Below are 18,501 nucleotides of genomic sequence, written 5' to 3' on the forward strand. Positions count from 1 at the left end.
CATTCTAGCATGGTATAGAAAGCCTACAGGAAGACTAAGCTCGATTTGAGCCAGTTCTAATTAATATTCAACAACCTAAGCCACTTGACTCTGATTGGCTAACAGTAGGTCTGCACAATTCAGGGAAAAATACGAACCACGATGTTTTAGAATTGATATTACGGTTCTCAAAGTGTAATGTTTATTGCACACATGAACCACAAGCCTGTAAACAGAGGCTTCAATGAAGAGCAGGAACAGCAGTGCAGCATTTGGGAGTGTTGTAATTGGCCTAATCTCTCCGCTTATTTCTTTTCAGTGGCTAGAGCTGACAGAGAAGGTAGCAGTTCATCATCACCTAACATATATAACATATTTCAAAAAATGCAAGTAAAAAACAATTTTTTGTGGCAGGGCACCTTTAAGGCAATAAATCTGATTTTGTGAACACATGAAAGTCCAGACCTAGAATATAATACAATACCCACTTTTTCAAATGTAATTACAAGAAACAAATAGCTGCGCTTTGAATACATTATTCAAATATATATATATATATATATATATATATATATATATAACACTCACCGGCCACTTTATTAGGTACACCTGTCAACTGTCGTTAACACTTAATTTCTAAGCAGCCAATCACATGGCGGCAACTCAGTGCATTTAGGCATGTAGACATGGTCAAGGAAATCTCCTGCAGTTCAAACCGAGCATCAGTATGGGAAGAAAGGGGATTTGAGTGACTTTGACGTGGCAGATTGTTGGGGCCAGAAGGGCTGGTCTGAGTATTCAGAAACTGCTAATCTACTGGGGTTTCACGCACAACCATCTCTAGGGTTTACAGAGAATGGTCCGAAAAAGAAAAAACATCCAGTGAGCGGCAGTTCTGTGGGCGGAAAGTGCTTGATGCCAGAGGTCAGAGGAGAATGGCCAGACTGGTTCGAGCTGATAGAAGGGCAACAGTGACTCAAATAACCACCCGTTACACCAAGGGGGGCAGAAGAGCCATCTCGAACGACAGTACGTCCAACTGAGGCAGATGGGCTACAGCAGCAGAAGACCACATCGGGTGCCACTTTCAGCTAAGAACAGGAAACTGAGACTACCATTTGCACAAGCTCATCGAAATTGGACAATAGAAGATTGGAAAAACGTTGCCTGGTCTGATGAGTCTCGATTTCTGCTGCGACAGTCGGATGGTAGGGTCAGAATGGCGTCTCCAACATGAAAGCATGGATCCATCCTGCCTTGTATCAACGGTTCAGGCTGGTGGTGGTGGTGTCATGGTGGGGGGGATATTTCTGGCAATCTTTGGGCCCCTTGGTACCAATTGAGCAGTTGCAACGCCACAGCCTACTGAGTATGTTGCTGACCATGTCATCCCTTTATGACCATAATGTACCCAACTTCTGATGGCTACTCAGCAGGATAATGCGCCATGTCATAAAGTGGAATCATCACAGACTGGTTTCTTGAACATGACAATGAGTTCGCTGTACTCAAATGGGCTCCACAGTCACCAGATCCAATCCAATAGAGCATCTTTGGATGTGGTGGAACGGGAGATTCGCATCAGGATGTGCAGCCGACAAATCTGCGGAACTGTGTGATGCCATCATGTCAATATGGACCAAACTCCCTGAGGAATGCTTCCAGCACCTGTTGAACTATGCCACCAAGAATTGAGGCAGTTCTGAAGGCAAAGGGGGTCCAACCGTTACTAGCATGGGGTACCTAATAAAGTGGCCGGTGAGTGTATATATATTATATATAATATATATATACACACACACACAACACACCACACACACACACACACACACACACACACACACAACACACAACCAACGGTCAAAAGTTTGGGGTCACTTACAATTTTCCATTCCATCTATTACAGACAGAATACCAGCTAAACTGAGTGGGGGGCTGATCTTTAATTCAATATCTACATTATCCAAAATCAGCAACCATTCATCCAATGTTCCAAAGGCACATCCTGTTTACTATTATGATATCATTTTAAAAAACAACTAAGCACAAACATCGCAATTATGTAAACACACAAAGTAATCTCAAAACTGCTGCCCTGGTTAAAAAAACAATGCAACTGATTTTAGCTGGTATTCTGTCTATAATGGAGCGCAATGGAAATTTCTTAGTGACCCCAAACTTTTGACCGGTAGTGTATATATATATATATATATATATTTATTGATTAATTTGTTCACTCACCTCTGGAGAAGGTTGCTTTGGATGGAAATTGTTCCTCACACTGTACAGGTCCTGTTGGGCATAGCAGGATGTAAGTAAAGATAAGTAAACTCAGACTGAGGACAAAGACCGAGACAGAGATACAGAGCAGGCAGACTGATTAGCATCTGGGATAATATTTACATATAACAAAAGGGGGGATTGGATATTAGTACATGAGCCACACATGGATGGACGAATGGATCAAGACTCGACACCAGTATGAAAGATGATGGCACTGGAGAACAAAAAACCAACGATGAACGCATTCCACACGTCACAGCACGTCACAGGCCCCCCCAACATGGCGCAGGCTCCTTATAGGACAGCCTGCTCCAGTCAGGAGGGAGCGGGGGCGAGATCAACCAATCAGCACAGCATGCTTTTGTTGTTGTGACCCAGGGGAGTCCGGGCATCACGGCCTACCTGTTGCGGCTCCAGAACTGCCAGTGAGCGAGGCACGGCGGCAAACGCCTTGTATGCCTGCTTGACATTCATAGGGAACTCGTCGGGCGAGGTAGGGGAGGGGGCGCGAGGCTGCAGGGGGGGGGGCATGGAAGGTGGGGTAGGTCCATATGGTAAAGGAGCCGAGGGGAAGAAGAGGAGATGGGAAGGACGGACAGACAGAGACATGGAGGAAAGGACAGACTATGAAAAAAACCAGCAAAGTTGAAGAAGACTGTGGAGGAGAACAGCATGGTGGCTGGTTTCATGTGAGAGAGGAGAAGAGTATGCCAGAGAAAGACAGACAGTAGGGCTTGGAAACTCCAAAGCCATGACAAACTTTTTTGCATGAGCACCTTTGTGAAACAGATAGGAAGACGTGAGATGAAATCATAGCTTCTTCATTATTTACCAATCCAACTATGCTGCTTGCCAAATAAATAAATAAAGTGGAATAATTCAGAAAGCTGTAATTATGAGAAATTATTTGATTCAGGGGCTCAGAGTTGGGCTGGACGCTCTGTTTGAAGGTGTTAGAGGTCTGGAGGTCCCAGACTGCAGAACATGCACAGACTCAACTCCACTGTGCATTCAAATACAGGGTTTCCTTTTCTTTGGTTCAAGCCTCTTTAGAAACAACAAATATCTGTATCTCTGCTGCACTGCTATGAGACAGTGTTTTGGGGCTGCGCACTCAGAGAGGGCGGCATAGAGCGGAGAGTGGATAGTGGATAGAAAACAACACTATGTGGTGGTGAGGGGTCTTACAGAGGTCTGGGAGTTGAAGGGGGAGGGGCCATGCTGGAAGGGGTTAGGACTGTGGCCGTCTGGAGTGGCAGGGGAAGGACTCTGCCGCATGCGCCCGACTGGCTGAATGGCACCCGGTCGTGTCTGGAGAGAAAACAAAATATATTTTATAGAAGAGATCAGTCAAGGCAGTTTTGTTAATTTAGCCTAAAATCACAAATGTGCTTCACAATCTGTTTAGCACAATACAATAAGGAAACCAGACTTAAGACACACCAGACATAAGGATGAATGACAACTCAAAATGAACAAAGCCAATGGTGGATATGAATCGGAGCATAATTCAACATTCAGATTATTTGTCCATGGCGTTTTTAAAGCTTAATACCAGTTTGTAACAAAAACAATACCAACATCTAATTGTCTCATCTTTTTTCCACCTCTTATTACAAGCACCCAGTGTCCATCCAGAAAGTTACTCTAGATGGAAAAGCTAAAGTAGTGTGAGAGACTAAGAAGGGTATGTTTTTACCCCTAACCCTTATCACTTGGTTTTGAGGGCTAAGGGCCAGGGGTAAGACAAAGGGGAAGGGGTAAGATGGAGAAATGGGATTCAGCCTCTTCTAAAAACCCTCGCTAATTATAGATTTCATTTTCTCTTTAGGGTTAGGAGCTCTTTGAGATTCTAATATTCAAACACTTTAAATCCTAGAAATCTTAAAAGTAGTTTAAAAAAACATAGGAAACTAATAAAAAATGCAGCATGATGTAAGGAGGTGAGTATATCGGCTTGATACATTGGTAAAGCAGTGGGATGAGTCCAACATCAATACTGTTAGTACTGTAAAGGTTCTTTTCTGAACAGCTTGTTTTCCAGCTCCACAGACACTCACTGATGATGAAGTGTTGTCATTGGCAGTAGGAGTGGAGGTGTAATGAACATTTGCCTACAAAGAAAATGAAAATAAAACAATGAGAATGAAATTAAAATCCATGGACTGGCACCATCTACTTGAGTTTCAACAACAGTTTAGACAGTCGCTGGATGATGCCCGGCCAAATAAAGACACTATCAAACAATGCAACACCACCAAGGTTCACCAAAATGATATACATTGCACACTGGTAACTTTGCTCAAGGAAAAATGCACATTTTATTTTGTTATTGTCCTGTGGGAGAATATGAAGCTTCAGCTGGTCAGTAGAGACATTAAGGACAAAAATCTATTTCTGTGCACATCCAATTGTCTGCATGAGGCAAAGCCTCAGTAGCCAGCTGGCCATGGAGAAGCACATGCTTTTCAGACTGGTAGGACTGCAGCACACACAGCAGCTAAACTGGTTGTTTTATTAACCCTTGTGTTGCCTTCTGGTGGACCATGCAAGTTTTTGTTTCCTGGGTTAAAATTTAAAATTAAAACCTTTTTTTGCATTTTTGGTCATTGTTTCCGAACTTTTTTTTCTTCTTTTTTTTTTTTTTAAATCACTTTTGACTTTTTTGTCACTTTTTCCGATGTCTTAATCGACTTTTTCTGCGCTTTTTTGATGCCCCCCCATGTTCTTTTATTTCGATAGCTATTAAAAATTCAATTAAACACCCAAATGCAATGAAAGTAGTGACCTAGTAATTTTATTTTACTCGTGAAATATGGAACCATCCACGTTATCTTTTTTGACAATTTGGTAAAAATAATACAAATAAATAAAACTTTTTGAGAGAAACTTTTTGAAAATTGGTCAAATATGACCCGAGAACAACAGGAGGGTTAACAGACAGAGGGCTCAGAACAGCTGACGCAAAAAAAAAATCCAGGCCAGAGCAGAGAGGGCCACAAGACCCACTTACAAAGCGGGTCTCCCTGCCTGCATACAGGGAGCTGTTGGAAGAGTGGTGGCTGGGCTATGGGTTGGAGGAAAGGTTTAAAAGGATCAACTGTAAAATACCTCTTCTATGGGCGGTGGAAATGCTTCATGGAAAAGGAGAAAATAAAGTAAAAAGATGGTAGGAGGGTGGTACATGAACACTGGGTGTTAAGGCTGCTCACCGGTTGGATTGTGGGAGAGTAGGGTGCTTCCCTGATTGGGCTCTCCGTCCTGGTGAAATCAGATGGAGGCGCCTGGAAACACAAAGATCAAACACCCAAAACACACTTAACAACTGCTCTTAATTTCACTGTGCACACAACAAAGTAGTAAAGAATTACCAAAACAAGATTAACTGGTTAGTCCTTTATAAAAGTAATCTCGTAGGAAATTCAACCAACAACAATCTCTTGCAGATAAACATGCACTTTTCTGTGCGTTTTTGCCATAAACTCTGGCAAAGACTGTAAAAAAAAATAAGCTAGCTTCTGGGTCTGAAAATGCGGAAGTATCTAAACCTGCATTCTATCTCATTCCAGCAAGGTTAGAAAATGACGGCTTGCACAGAAGTCTATGAGAAAATGACTTCTCACTTAATCTATTACCTCAATAAACATTTTCATAATGAGTTTATGGTCTCAAGCGCTATGCTTGAGACCATAAACTCAATACAGAATGTTGTCTTGTAAATAATTATTTTGAAAAGGACGATAAAGCATTGGATGCTTTAAGGTGTGGCTACACGCCGACCTATCAATCATGACAGAGGCTTAGTAATGCCAACCATGCCACTGCATACATTAAAATAGCAGTCAGCTTGTTTTGGGGTGCAGTCCGTGTTTATGTCTTAAACATGCAGATGAACGGCGCCATTCAAGAGGCGCGCGTTTACTCGCCGACAAAACTCTGCCGGATGACTTGCTTCAGAAGGGTTGGAAATGGGCAACCTTTCCTGAAACCATACACAACACTGGCTTGACTCATGGATGTGTTAAAAGAGGCTTCTAAACGGTAGCATTCCCGTACATCTATGAAAGGCAGTCCACAAACAGATGAGTGACGTCACTGCTGTTCCGTCCATTATTTTTACAGTCTATGATTTTTGCAGGTCATGTTCATTCATGACTTATGACCTCTCGCAGTTGTTGGGACAGACATTCCAGTCGGCCCTGACTATGTTCTGACTATGTGCTTAAATACCTCACGAGGTGCAACAAGCCCTGCGTTCACAGCAAAAAACATGCACCAGTTCAGCTAGCTGTTGTACTGATATTAATACACACAACCTGGACACACTTCTTTAGAGAAAAATATTTTCCTTATGAGCCTTTGCACGGACCACATTAATCCTCCTGTGCAATTAAACAGTAAAGCTAACATTTATAAATCAGGATGTAGGGATTTAATCCAGCGATGCAACTTATGTACATTTTCATTCTTGATTAATCAAGAAAATAGTGGGCAGATAAAAATAAAGCAAATGAAACCTTTATAAATCTGTAATGACTGATATTTTTGGCCACAATTACACATTTCATTACACGTCATTTTATGTATCGTTATTCTAAAATATTAATTATAGCGGCTTAAACTATATCAATTATAGTTGCATTCTTTTCAACTAACAGCCCAAATCAAAGAAATTTAGTTTACAAATCATGTCAAAATGTAAAGCAGCTAATTTTCACATTTCACAATTTTGGCAAGGGACTAAAAACAATTAATTAATAACATTGTTGCAGATACATTTTTTGTTCTGTTCTAAAGATTCATGCACACTTGTTATTGTATGGTGCTTTGGATTCACAAAGTAAAAGGAATTTTTTGGATCCTTTAGCTCCACTGTTTTCACAGTTTTAACTTCCACAGAGCCTTGATGCAACTGTATGATCCATTCCAAGGGACACAAGTGAGCCAAACAACAAACTGTGCACAGTAACACACCATGCTGCCTCCAAACCACACTCAGCCAAGCAGCTTGCCTTGCTGAACAACCAGGGCTGAAGCTGGCCTTGCTTCCCGTAGCCCACAGGAGGCCCCGACAGGATCTGCTCCCCAAGTGGACGACCCTTTCCTTTGCGATTGGCCACCAAGAAAGGGTTCTCTTTGAAGCAGATAGGCTGAGAGTCCACCAGGCTTTCTTCCTCTTCGGGTGCAAATGTTGATGAATTAATGGTTGTTGATGAGCCAGCACTGTCAGTAGCGGAGATCCCATTAGGGGAGAACTGGGCTCCATTAAGATAATCATGATCTGTGTTCAGACTTGGGCAGGACTCAGGGTCCATGTGGCTAAGGGGTTTTGTGGTGTGGCCTAAGCCAAAGCCCAGAGGCTCTAAAGGGGCTCCGTACTGGGCCTGCAGGGGGGCCTCCATGAGAGCAGTCAGACTTACAGGAGTAGAGAACTGGACAGGAGCAAAGAAAGAGGGAGGACAGATACAGTAAAGGGACACTGATAAGGAATAAGGAGAGGAAAAGCTTCAACCATTCAATCAACACACTAAGGAAATTATTATTGCTCTGGGAACTGAGAACATCTTTCATCACAATTAAAAAAACCTCTTTATTTGAAGGTAAAACCTGTGTAAAGTAAATTTCTGGTGCACCCATTTTAATCCCTCTCCCTTAGCAATAAACAAGCCAGTCCTTAATGTTGCAACTGTGGTTTTGAGGTCTGTTTTTATTTTAAATGTATCTTTTTTTTTTTTTTTTTTTTTTTTTTAAAGGAGGAGTTCAGGCACGGGCACCATTTTATAAGTATTGTTCAAAAAGCACTCGTAAAAATTTAAAAAACATAACGATACCCAGCCCTTCTGCTGCTGTATGCCACGAGACACATTACTGCAGCCCAGGCTCTTGGCCTCAGCCTTAAATAACCATATTATCAGACTAGCGAGACATTCAGGCTCCAACACACCTTCAACTCCTACGGTACTGAACAGGTGATGTCACTGTAGGAGCAATGTTTAACTTAACCTATGTAAAGAAACCTGATACTGTAAGTGCAACCATAAAAGTGTCATGTCCTCCTAAAAAGCCTCTCCGTTAACCCAGATAACTAACCAACTTTGAAATCTATAAGAGGGGACCTTGACATATCTGGTGTTAATCAAAATAGCCGAACTAAGAATACAACAAGCATTGTGAAGCAGCAATGTGCCCCCCTACATGCGGACTATAAGAGTCTTTGCTGGGATGAGGGTCAGTGGGATGGAATGTGAACAAGTGCCCCTTTGGCTCTGACGTAAGCTGTGAGGGACAGCTGTGGTGTTGGCGTGAGAGAGGAGAGCGAGGCCTCTGGTCTGCCAGCATGCCGACACACTGAGCTAGCCATGCTGGGAAACAGTAACTGAATCATTTCAAATTCATTGTTTGTTTACATGATTAATCTTTGTAATTGTTCAGTTCCTATTTTATAATATTTCTGGATGTTAGCTGCTCAATTGAATGCCTGTCTCTGTCTTGATAAAGGTTGGTTGACTGTAAACACCAAGGACGCGATGGGAAAGCTCTGCTTTTGTCTCAATGATGAGGAAAAAAAAGTCTAGGACTATTGTTCTTGTCAGGGATTAGACAATATGTTGTATTTTATAAATATAACACAATGTCAATAAACCAAACCAAAAGTCCCTTCCAAAACAATCGTACATACTCATTATTTTACTATCAACCATTTCATTTCCAGCAATGTTACAAAAGCTAGAAGGCAGCTCTGCAGTACATCATGCATATCACCTCACTTCTTATAAAAATCACAGTAAACTTGTCACTAACATTTAAAACATTTGGCTTAATAAATCATTTCAACATGAACCATTTCTGTTGTTTAAGCTAAATCTTTGGTAACAACATGCTACCAGTTATAAAGGGCCACTGTAGTACAGTTTGAGCAGGACCACGTGTGCTGCACCGAGCATTAACAGCTGCAGATGAAATATAGCTGAAGTTCTATGGCAATCTTAAAAAGGCAGAGCTCTACAAGAAGGCCACACAAACAAAGTCATAATTCCTGTCTATTTAAAGTTTTGTGACCCAAATGTTAATAAAGAAACAACTGACACTTTTAGTACTTGGTATAGTTCAAGGATGAGTATTTTAGAGTGAGTTACAGAACAAGCAATGTCATCCTTTTAGTGATAAGGTTTCAAAGATCTCTAAAAAAGTCCAAGCATGTCTTAGACCGAGTAAAAATCATAAAATCTTCCACCTGACACCTAACGCAGACACACGCTAAATCAGATCAAGTGGAGAGAGAATGAAAAAAACAGAAAGAAAGAAGACCCTAAATATTAATTCTCGCCAGCAGAACATCTCTATACTCACGGTAAGATGGGAACAGGACAGCGCAGTGTGTCCTTAAACTTACTCCTCTGAGGACTTTGGGAACTCCAACTGAAACACTTGGTCTGATCCTCTTAGACGATACCCTCCCACCCTCCCTCCCTGTCTAGCACCCCGTCCACCCAAGAGACTCTATCCAATTCAGAGCAGGTTTAAAATATCGCAGAGGATAGGCTGGTTGATAGCGGGCAGCTGTCCCCTTCCCCCCAATCTTGCCACCTCTTTCACACTCACTCATTCTCTTTATCAACCAGACCAGTGCCTTCCTTTTGGCCACGCGTTCTTTTCAAGTCCACCTCCTTCTGTACCTTATCAGATACTTTCTTTCTTCCAAAGCCTTTTTAATTCATTTTTATTTTCTGGTCTTGAATCTTGGTCTTCACTTTCTTTAACCAAACTTCTTGATCGGTCCTTGATCTTTCTTCAATCCGGGTTGATCACATCTGCGATCGTTAATTGATGTAGGACACAATTCCATTACTTTGAGATGATACATTGTATGGGTTTGGCCTTGGAGCCACCGTCATTAATGTTGACTTGGAGTTTTGCACACAGAGGGAGGTCAACATTCCTGCTCCTGGAGGGGCAACTGGTCGGCTCTGGGTCACTCAGTTTCCCGGGACATAAAAACAAGGGATTCCATGAAGAGGTTTATTCTGACTCTTGAAGCCCATTTCCAACATAGCCCGCACAGAAATACCACCAATTTACAACTTCAGAGGATTGAACTCTTTCAAACATGGTGAGAAATGACTCTGAACAGTTAGTGTAAAAACCTGCGTATCTTCTAACGCTGCCAGAAGACATTAGTACATAAAGAGAGACTTACCCTGTTGAGCTTCTGAAGACTGGTGGTGGGAAGAGCAGCCAGGGTCTTGTAGTCAAGTTTTAGAGGTCCAGTGCCCATGTTCTGCAGAGATATGACAGAAATCAGACGTTAGAAGGGCACTAGGCTGAGGTTTATCACACATCAAGCACAAATCTATTCAAAGTTAAATATTTTTACTGGAGACTATGTATAGAATTGTAGAGAACCATTCCTGTTTAGGCTGGGAGGATGTGCTTTTGTCCCAAATGGATTCTTTCTCGATACATGGGTGCCGATTTGATTTGTCCTGCGATTTGCATTTATTGCAAATCAATAGTATTGAGTATTGTGATTTTCTTTTCTTTCTTTAAATAAAACAAACGTTGAATACGCTTCTAGAGACGATACATCATGAGACATTTCTAAAAACTAATTGTTTTCTAAGAACAATGCACATTCCATGTCAGCCAGTCTGACATATATTTAATTTGTAAAGAAGTACACAACATGTATTTCTGCATTTTCTGCTTTCACTCTGGTTTGCTGGAAACTAATATGATGTAGCCGCCATTACACACACACACACACACACACACACACACACACACACACACACACACACACACACACACACACACACACACACACACACACACACACACACACACACACACACACACACACACACACACACGAGAACAAGTATTTGATACACTGCTGATTTTTCAGGTTTTCCTACTTACAAAGCATGTAGAGGTCTGTAATTGTTATTATAGGTACACTTCAACAGTGAGAGACGGAATCTAAAAAAAACAACAGAAAATCCCATTGTATAATTTTTAAATAATTAAATTTGCATTTTATTGGATTACATAAGTATTTGATACATCAGAAAAGCAGAACTTAATATTTGGTACAGAAACCTTTGTTTGCAATTACAGAGATCATAGGTTTCCTGTAGTTCTTGACCAGGTTTGCACACACTGCAGCAGGATTTTGTCCCACTCCTCCATATAGACCTTCTCCAGATCCTTCAGGTTTCGGGGCTGTCGCTGGGCAATATGAACTTTCAGCTCCATCCAAAGATTTTCTATTGGGTTCAGGTCTAGAGATTGGCTAGGCCACTCCAGGAACTTGAGATGCTTCTTACAGAGCCACTCCTTGCCCTGGCTGTGTGTTTCGGGTCGTTGTCATAATGAAGACTCAGCCACGACCCATCTTCAACGCTCTTACTTAGGGAAGGAGGTTGTTGGCCAAAATCTCACGATACATCCTCCGCTCAATACGGTGCAGTCGTCCTGTCCCCTTTGCAGAAAAGCATCCCTGAAGAATGATGTTTCCACCTCCATACTTCAAGGTTGGGATGGTGTTCTTGGGGTTGTACTCATACTTCTTCTTCCTCCAAACACAGCGAGTGGAGTTTAGACCAAAAAGCTCTACTTTTGTCTCATCAGACCACATGACCTTCTCCCATTCCTCCTCTGGATCATCCAGATGGTCGTTGGCAAACTTCAGACGGGCCTGGACATGCGCTGGCTTGAGCAGGGGGACCTTGCGTGCGCTGCAGGATTTTAATCCATGACGGCGTAGTGTGTTACTAATGGTTTTCTTTGAGACTGTGGTCCCAGCTCTCTTCAGGTTGTTGACCAGGTCCTGCCGTGTAGTTCTGGGCTGATCCCTCACCTTCCTCATGATCATTGATGCCCCACGAGGTGAGATCTGGCATAGAGCCCCAGACCGAGGGACTTCTTGCATTTTCTAATAATTGCACCAACAGTTGTTGCCTTCTCACCAACCTTCTTGCATATTGTGCTTTAGCCCATCCCAGCCTTGGTCTTGGCCATTGTGGAGAGGTTGGAGTTTGTTTGATGCAGTTAATACAGGTAATGAATGGAGAACAGGAGAGCTTAAAGAAAAACTAAAAGATCTGTGAGAGCTGCATGTCATGCAATAAAATGCAAATTAATTATTTAAAAGAAATCATACAATTTTTGTTTTAGATTCTGTCTCTCATAGTTGAAGTGTACCTATGATAAAACTTACAGACCTCTACTTGTTTTGTAAGTAGGAAAACCTGCAAAATTGACTTATTTCTATCAGAAAACCAAAAAAAGAGGATATATTGGAGGTAGAGCTGTGGTATTTTTGGTCAGATGCTCTTTTACACAGACTTCCAGGAAGGTTGTCTGCAGACCTGCCGATGAGGAGTGTCTCACCTCAGTCTCCTCTTCTAGCAGGCGAGTTGCCTCCTCACGCTCCAAGCGCATACGCTCCTTCACCAAGAAAGGTAGGGGAGGAAGAGGAGAGTACAGGAGGGAAGAGCCCCAACCACACACAGCCACACAGTGATGCGATGAGAAGATGGAGAATTTACAGAAGTGGAAAGAAGTGTTACAGAGGGTGAAGTGGAGAAAAACAACAGTGGACAAGTGGTATGGAGATGGAATGATTGGATGGTTTTTTTATTACACCAAACACACCAAAAGTAAAGGAGAGAGGAGTGAAAAACAGAAGGGAAAGAAAGGATAGAATCCGCACACATTAAAAAGTATTCTATTCATTAGCTATGGGAGCAGAAAAAAAAAGCATGCAAGGTGGCACATTGCAGGAATAGTTCTATCAAACACAATACCCACACAGGGTGCAGAGGAGAAGCTTCATTCACTCGATATCAGACAAACCTGAGATTCTCCATCTAAAAGCTCCACCTTACAGTATCGTGCACACATGTGTTACGCATGTTGTACGAAAAAAAACATTTTTATTCTCCGGCCTCGCTGTATTGCTATCTATCCACTGATTTGACAAATACAGTTTCATCCGTAGCCTTCACAAAACAGTTGTGGATTTTCAGTTTCACTTACCACTTTTTCCATCTCTTCTCGCTCCCACTGTGATGTCTCTCTCACCATCTCAGACTCCTGGAGAAGAGCGAGATTTAAGAGCCTTACAGTCCCAATAAACAATTATTTTTCAGCCTGTAAATCTTAGCGGACGAGTCATTTCAACCCATACAATTTCCATATAAATCATTTTTCTACTCTTATAAAAGCTGTATGACAAGAAACTAAATTGATTAAAGTGTGCAGAGGAACAAAAACTAGCATTCATTAAAGCAACAAGCCACTACATTCCTTTTGTACAGGCAGTCTCCCAAAAGCTCATCCGGACAAAATAAACAACTGTGTTGGCACTTCCTGGGTGCTGCGGTAAAATGATTGGTATGTGCAGCATGCGTGGCTTGGAGTGAGTCAAACTCCACTGTTGTTAAAAACTCCACCGGCTAAAACCAAACTGCTGTGGAAGCACAGTGTTGGTGACAGAATCGCTGAACAAAACAGCTGATTCACGTGTTGACTTGACCACCATCGTTGCAGAATCGCCAAACTGATTCCTGGTATGTGGATGAAAAGGGGGTGCTGTGTTTCTTGGTGTACAAACCAACACGGTTCCCTTACTTAGCACTTTTGGGCTTTGTCAGGCCTAATCAGTGAATGACTGCTTTGTTACAGTAACGACAGTAAACGTAATTCGTAACTTGAACCCGTTTGTATTGTACCTTCTGCATGATTTCCATCTCCTCCGGGCTCAGGTCTCGGTCTATAGAAGAGATGCTTTCCATACTGTTCTTACGGACGATGCCTGTTGCAAATGGGTTGGCAATGATGCCAGGAGACGCCTAGAAGTGGACCCAATCAACATTGAAGTAGTGCTTTTAAAAACAGATTTACAACACTTGAGAACATTGTATAACATCAGCAATGCAATTCCTTGACCAAATTAGTTATTGTACTAGATATTCTGACTGTGTGTGTGCGTGTGTGTGTGTCAACATAAAAAATGCTTTATTTTAAGTAATTTAAGCTCACAAACATGTTTAATCAACAGGCTACAGATTGTTTCATTTTATTGTCTCATTAAAAAACAACATTTTGTCCAACTGGTCAGGGATCTGGTATCTCACCTCCACAGCAGGCACTTTTTGTGGGTCAAAACCATCACACATCAGCATGACCAGAGAGTCTCCAACAGCTCGAAGCACTCGCACTGCCTCTGTGTGCGTCATCCCCAACAGGCTGTGGTTGTTCACCTCGAGGATACGCATGCCCACCTGCAGTCGCCTGTCTCTTGCTGCTGCACCGCTCGAACTCACCTATTCCAATATCAAGTATGAGTAAATTGATGACTACGACTGCCTGAGATTACTTAACACTATGTAATTCAGGCCCATTCTTTGAAATATCCTGTTAATGTCATCTTACACATCACTCTTAAATCTCTATATTTTATTTTTTTGTGGACAGCATTCAAGAATTATAGTTCTCAGTTAGATGGGATGTAGCTATAAATGAAGTGGGCTGTTTTTTTTCAAAGATGATTTTTGGGCCATTTTAGGCCTTTATTTTGACAGAACAGCTGAAGAAATGAAAGAGCAGAGAGAGGGTGAATCACATGCTGCAAAGGGCCACAGGTCGGAGTCGTACCCGGGTCCGCTGCATCAAGGAGTAAACCTCTATTTATGGGTGTCCACTCTACCAACTGAGCTATCCGGGCGCCCGAGTTATACAACCAGTTGTATGGTCCATTTAAAGCTAAATCGGGCTCCAATTCTTTCAAAAAGAGGTGAAAAAGCCTTAATGAAACTATTGAATTGCAAAATTGTGGTATATACTATATATAATTTTACAACCTTAGATATGAAGATGCCTTCATCAGTGGGGTCAAAGGGGTTTCCTGCATGACCCTTTGCCCCTCCACGAATACTGATGCCAAGCTTCTCCCCCGGCTGCTTCTGGATCACAATTTCCTGCAATAATGTGTGAACAGTTCATGAGGCAAGGAAAGGTGAGCATTTGCCTCTGTTATGCTTAGATTGGTATAAGTATATTCAGTTGAGTTGATGGACTAACCTGCATCCCAGGCGGTGAAGGGTCCCTTCGTACCAACATACGGATCTCCTGCTTATTGGCCAGCAGCGCTCGCACAGCTTCCTGGTGTGTGGCGTGACGAAGGTCGATGGCATTCACTTCTAATATTCGGTCGCCAACACGCAGTCCACCTTCACATGCAAGACCGTGAGGAATCACCTGATGATGAGAAAAGTCGGACACAAAACGTATTTTAGGAAACGCAAAAAAAAAAAAATCTTTAAACAAGGAGTTTCAAAACTCTTTCAAAGTCATACCTTTGAGATGAACACCCCAGGTTCATTTATGCCAAACGGGTGACTGGCGTGATCACTGCCTCCAACAATGCTCAGGCCTAGAGGGCCACCTGACTTCACCAAGATCACTTCCTGTTAGGATTAGAGGTAGAAGTTTGTTATAATATATTTCAAAACGTGTGTGTGTGTGTGTGTGTGTGTGTGTGTGTGTGTGTGTGTGTGTGTGGTGTGTGTGTATATATATTAAATTTCCAGGCTAATTTAACAAGAGTGAACCAAATAACATCAAGTTACAGTCATATCTACATCTAAAATGTCTAAAAAAACACAATCCAACCTACTGCATGCACAAATACGTAACTCTTAACAGGTATGAGCAACTATTAGGTAAACAGAAATATCTTTGCGTTTTTGACAACTGGAAATGCTACACTCTAAAGAACACCATTATTTAAATCAGACCAAGCCTTCATACCATGCACCATCTTCTCTGGAACTGGACAGCATTAAGGATAAGGCAGGGGCCAAATAAACAAACATTAATGCTGAATGCCTTCATTAAGCTTCTACAGGAGGGTCTAACAAAGCTAAAAAAAGCCATTCCACACATTAAGGTACTGAGTTGCCACTAAGAGGTCTCACCTCGATGGGATACTCGTCCTCCATCCGGCTCTGGTTGTTCCCATGAAGGGTAAGGCCGTCCTCTTCCTGGTCTGGTGAATCTGAGGGTTCTGGGGGTGGAGGGGAGTGGGCGCGTGCCCGGGATTGACCTGGAGAGCCCCCTGGTGCATTCAGGTCTCGCTCCACCAGGAGGGAGATGGTGGGGGAGGTGCCGGTAAGGAGCGCTACTGCCTGGTCATGCCTGGCCTCTGTCATGTCTACACCATTGATCTGGATCGACAGTAAAACCAACCATGGAAGGTGTCAGCCCACCAGGACGCTCCCAACAACAATGGGCCACATTTGCCATTGGCACGATGAAAAAAAAAAAAAAAAAACTTCATCCCTTAAAACCATTTATTTAATAATTTAAATTTACTAAAAGTTTGTGAGTGCACCAAAGTGAGTGTGGTTATTTGAAGAAGAACACAACACCTATTCAGAGCAACGGGAACAGGCAGAGAAAAAGAGGGAGCGGGGTAACAGTGGGCTGCTGCAGGCAATTTAAACTGGCAGAGCTTCCCTGAGGGAGCAAGGTTACTAGCAAGCAAAGTTATTTTTTTCCCCCACAATGTCATGAAATTCCCTAAAATCGGCTTATGGCTGCTTGTGTGGCTCTCTTAATGTAATCAGTTAAACACTTGCCTTTATTTACTTAAAAAACAAGTGGACGTGTGTAGTTTCTCCAAAAAGTCTGATCTTAAGTCAAGAAAGGCAAGCAGGGAAGTCCCTAGACAACTTCGTCAAAATTAATTATTGAATCATTAGCTTGGTTTTAAGATTCGGGGGTGAATTTTATGCATGCACAATCTTAAAGACTGTACTCTGGTCCAAAGTGACAAGCAGAGGTCAGCACTGACCCGACAGTACCTGCTCTTACCATTGGCTGATATGCTGCTTTATACAGGCTCAGCCCACTCCACCCCAACACCATACCCTCCACCAAGCAGATGCACTTAATGCATTAGTGAACATGCAGACGGAGAGTGTGAGAAAAAGAGGCAGCCTACAAATAGACAAAAGAGCTGAAAAATTGCCAACGTAAGGGGAGAGTAAACCCGGCAAGAAAGAAGTAAGGATAATTCAGGAAGCACTTCTTTGATTCCCAGAGAGTAGGATGTACATTAAATAAACAGTTAAAAGAAGGAGCACTTTCACAATCAACACACTGGGAGAGGAACCTCAAAACAAATCAAAATCAGATCAATCGGTTAACAGTAACACTGTATCTGCATGGGTGTGAATGGAAAAAACATGCAACTCAAGAATTACCAATATGCTGACAAAAAAAAAGGGAGTAAAGCCAAGCTTGGAGTGTGATCAGCCGCGAAAACAAAACACGGAACTAAATGCTGCACTATTTAAGCATAAGAGCTACACAATTTGCATCCAAGGATAGGCTCTGGGTTAGAATTAGTATTAGTAGTGAAGACTACATTAGTATTTGGTCTCAGCTGCCAACTTATGGTTTTGATGTGTGAGAGTTGGATGAGTTAATTATCTGCATGTACCCTCGGCATGGGACCTGACACGAGTTAGTCTGATCTAGATTTAGCAAAACTTAATTTGAGGGATGAGAGCAGTGTTGTGGGCAAATTTACAATATAAATATAAAACATATAGCAATGATGACATACATCATGTATGTCAAGTAGTTTCCTTTACATTGTGAAGATGGGAGAAAAACTGCAAAACTGAGAATTTTTTTCGGGCCATGTTCTTTACCTGTCCCAAAAACTATAACTGCCATAACACCAATGTCCGTTTATCACAACATACTGTGTCCTATTTGAACCTCTTAAATAAAATGGTTCCCATTCTCTAATGGATGAAAACGTTGTAAAGGAAACCCTGTTTTGATCACACTGAACACTATGTTGCCCAGATGGAGGGGTGAAGGGGGTGGTTAGTACTCACAGAGATCACCCTGTCGCCTACATGCAGTGTGCTGTCTCTGTGTGCTGCTCCCCCTTCTGCAATGCGTGAGATGTAGATTGCCTAAAAACAGATGAGAGACATTTTCAAATGTTTTAACTTTTGTTGATAAATCATTCAGAATTACTATGCGCTTTTTGTTTTTGTTAAGAACTACATATAACAGAAACATTGCAAATAATCTGTACCTAAAAACAAGTGGGAGAAGATACCTAATTATTTCACAAATATTTGCTGGCCTCTCCTGTCAGTGTATCAAATTAAAGTGGGTCAGTGATAAAAGGGTCTGGTGCAACAGGCTGCA

General features: G+C 42.0%; 1 protein-coding gene across 26 annotated transcripts in view; it reads right to left on the reverse strand.

The window, feature by feature from the left end:
- Positions 1–18,501, reverse strand: part of scrib (scribble planar cell polarity protein) — a 73,253-nt gene that overhangs the window by 10,237 nt on the left and 44,515 nt on the right. For 8 of the 26 annotated variants that reach the window (XM_032504003.1, XM_032504006.1, XM_032504014.1 and 5 more), the window contains 17 exons: positions 18,180–18,260; positions 16,245–16,493; positions 15,624–15,734; positions 15,349–15,525; positions 15,129–15,245; positions 14,403–14,591; positions 13,998–14,117; positions 13,303–13,359; positions 12,655–12,711; positions 10,460–10,540; positions 7,275–7,694; positions 5,475–5,546; positions 5,276–5,329; positions 4,323–4,376; positions 3,451–3,573; positions 2,665–2,775; positions 2,221–2,271 (listed from right to left, as the gene is read on the reverse strand). In XM_032504003.1, coding sequence (XP_032359894.1) covers positions 2,221–2,271; positions 2,665–2,775; positions 3,451–3,573; positions 4,323–4,376; positions 5,276–5,329; positions 5,475–5,546; positions 7,275–7,694; positions 10,460–10,540; positions 12,655–12,711; positions 13,303–13,359; positions 13,998–14,117; positions 14,403–14,591; positions 15,129–15,245; positions 15,349–15,525; positions 15,624–15,734; positions 16,245–16,493; positions 18,180–18,260 — 2,124 coding nt within the window. The remainder of the gene's footprint in view (positions 1–2,220; positions 2,272–2,664; positions 2,776–3,450; positions 3,574–4,322; positions 4,377–5,275; positions 5,330–5,474; positions 5,547–7,274; positions 7,695–10,459; positions 10,541–12,654; positions 12,712–13,302; positions 13,360–13,997; positions 14,118–14,402; positions 14,592–15,128; positions 15,246–15,348; positions 15,526–15,623; positions 15,735–16,244; positions 16,494–18,179; positions 18,261–18,501) is intronic. The other 18 variants (XM_032504018.1, XM_032504010.1, XM_032504013.1 and 15 more) reach the window with 15 other exon arrangements.

Source organism: Etheostoma spectabile, chromosome 22, assembly GCF_008692095.1.
Source record: "Etheostoma spectabile isolate EspeVRDwgs_2016 chromosome 22, UIUC_Espe_1.0, whole genome shotgun sequence".
Taxonomy (NCBI): Eukaryota; Metazoa; Chordata; class Actinopteri; order Perciformes; family Percidae; genus Etheostoma; species Etheostoma spectabile.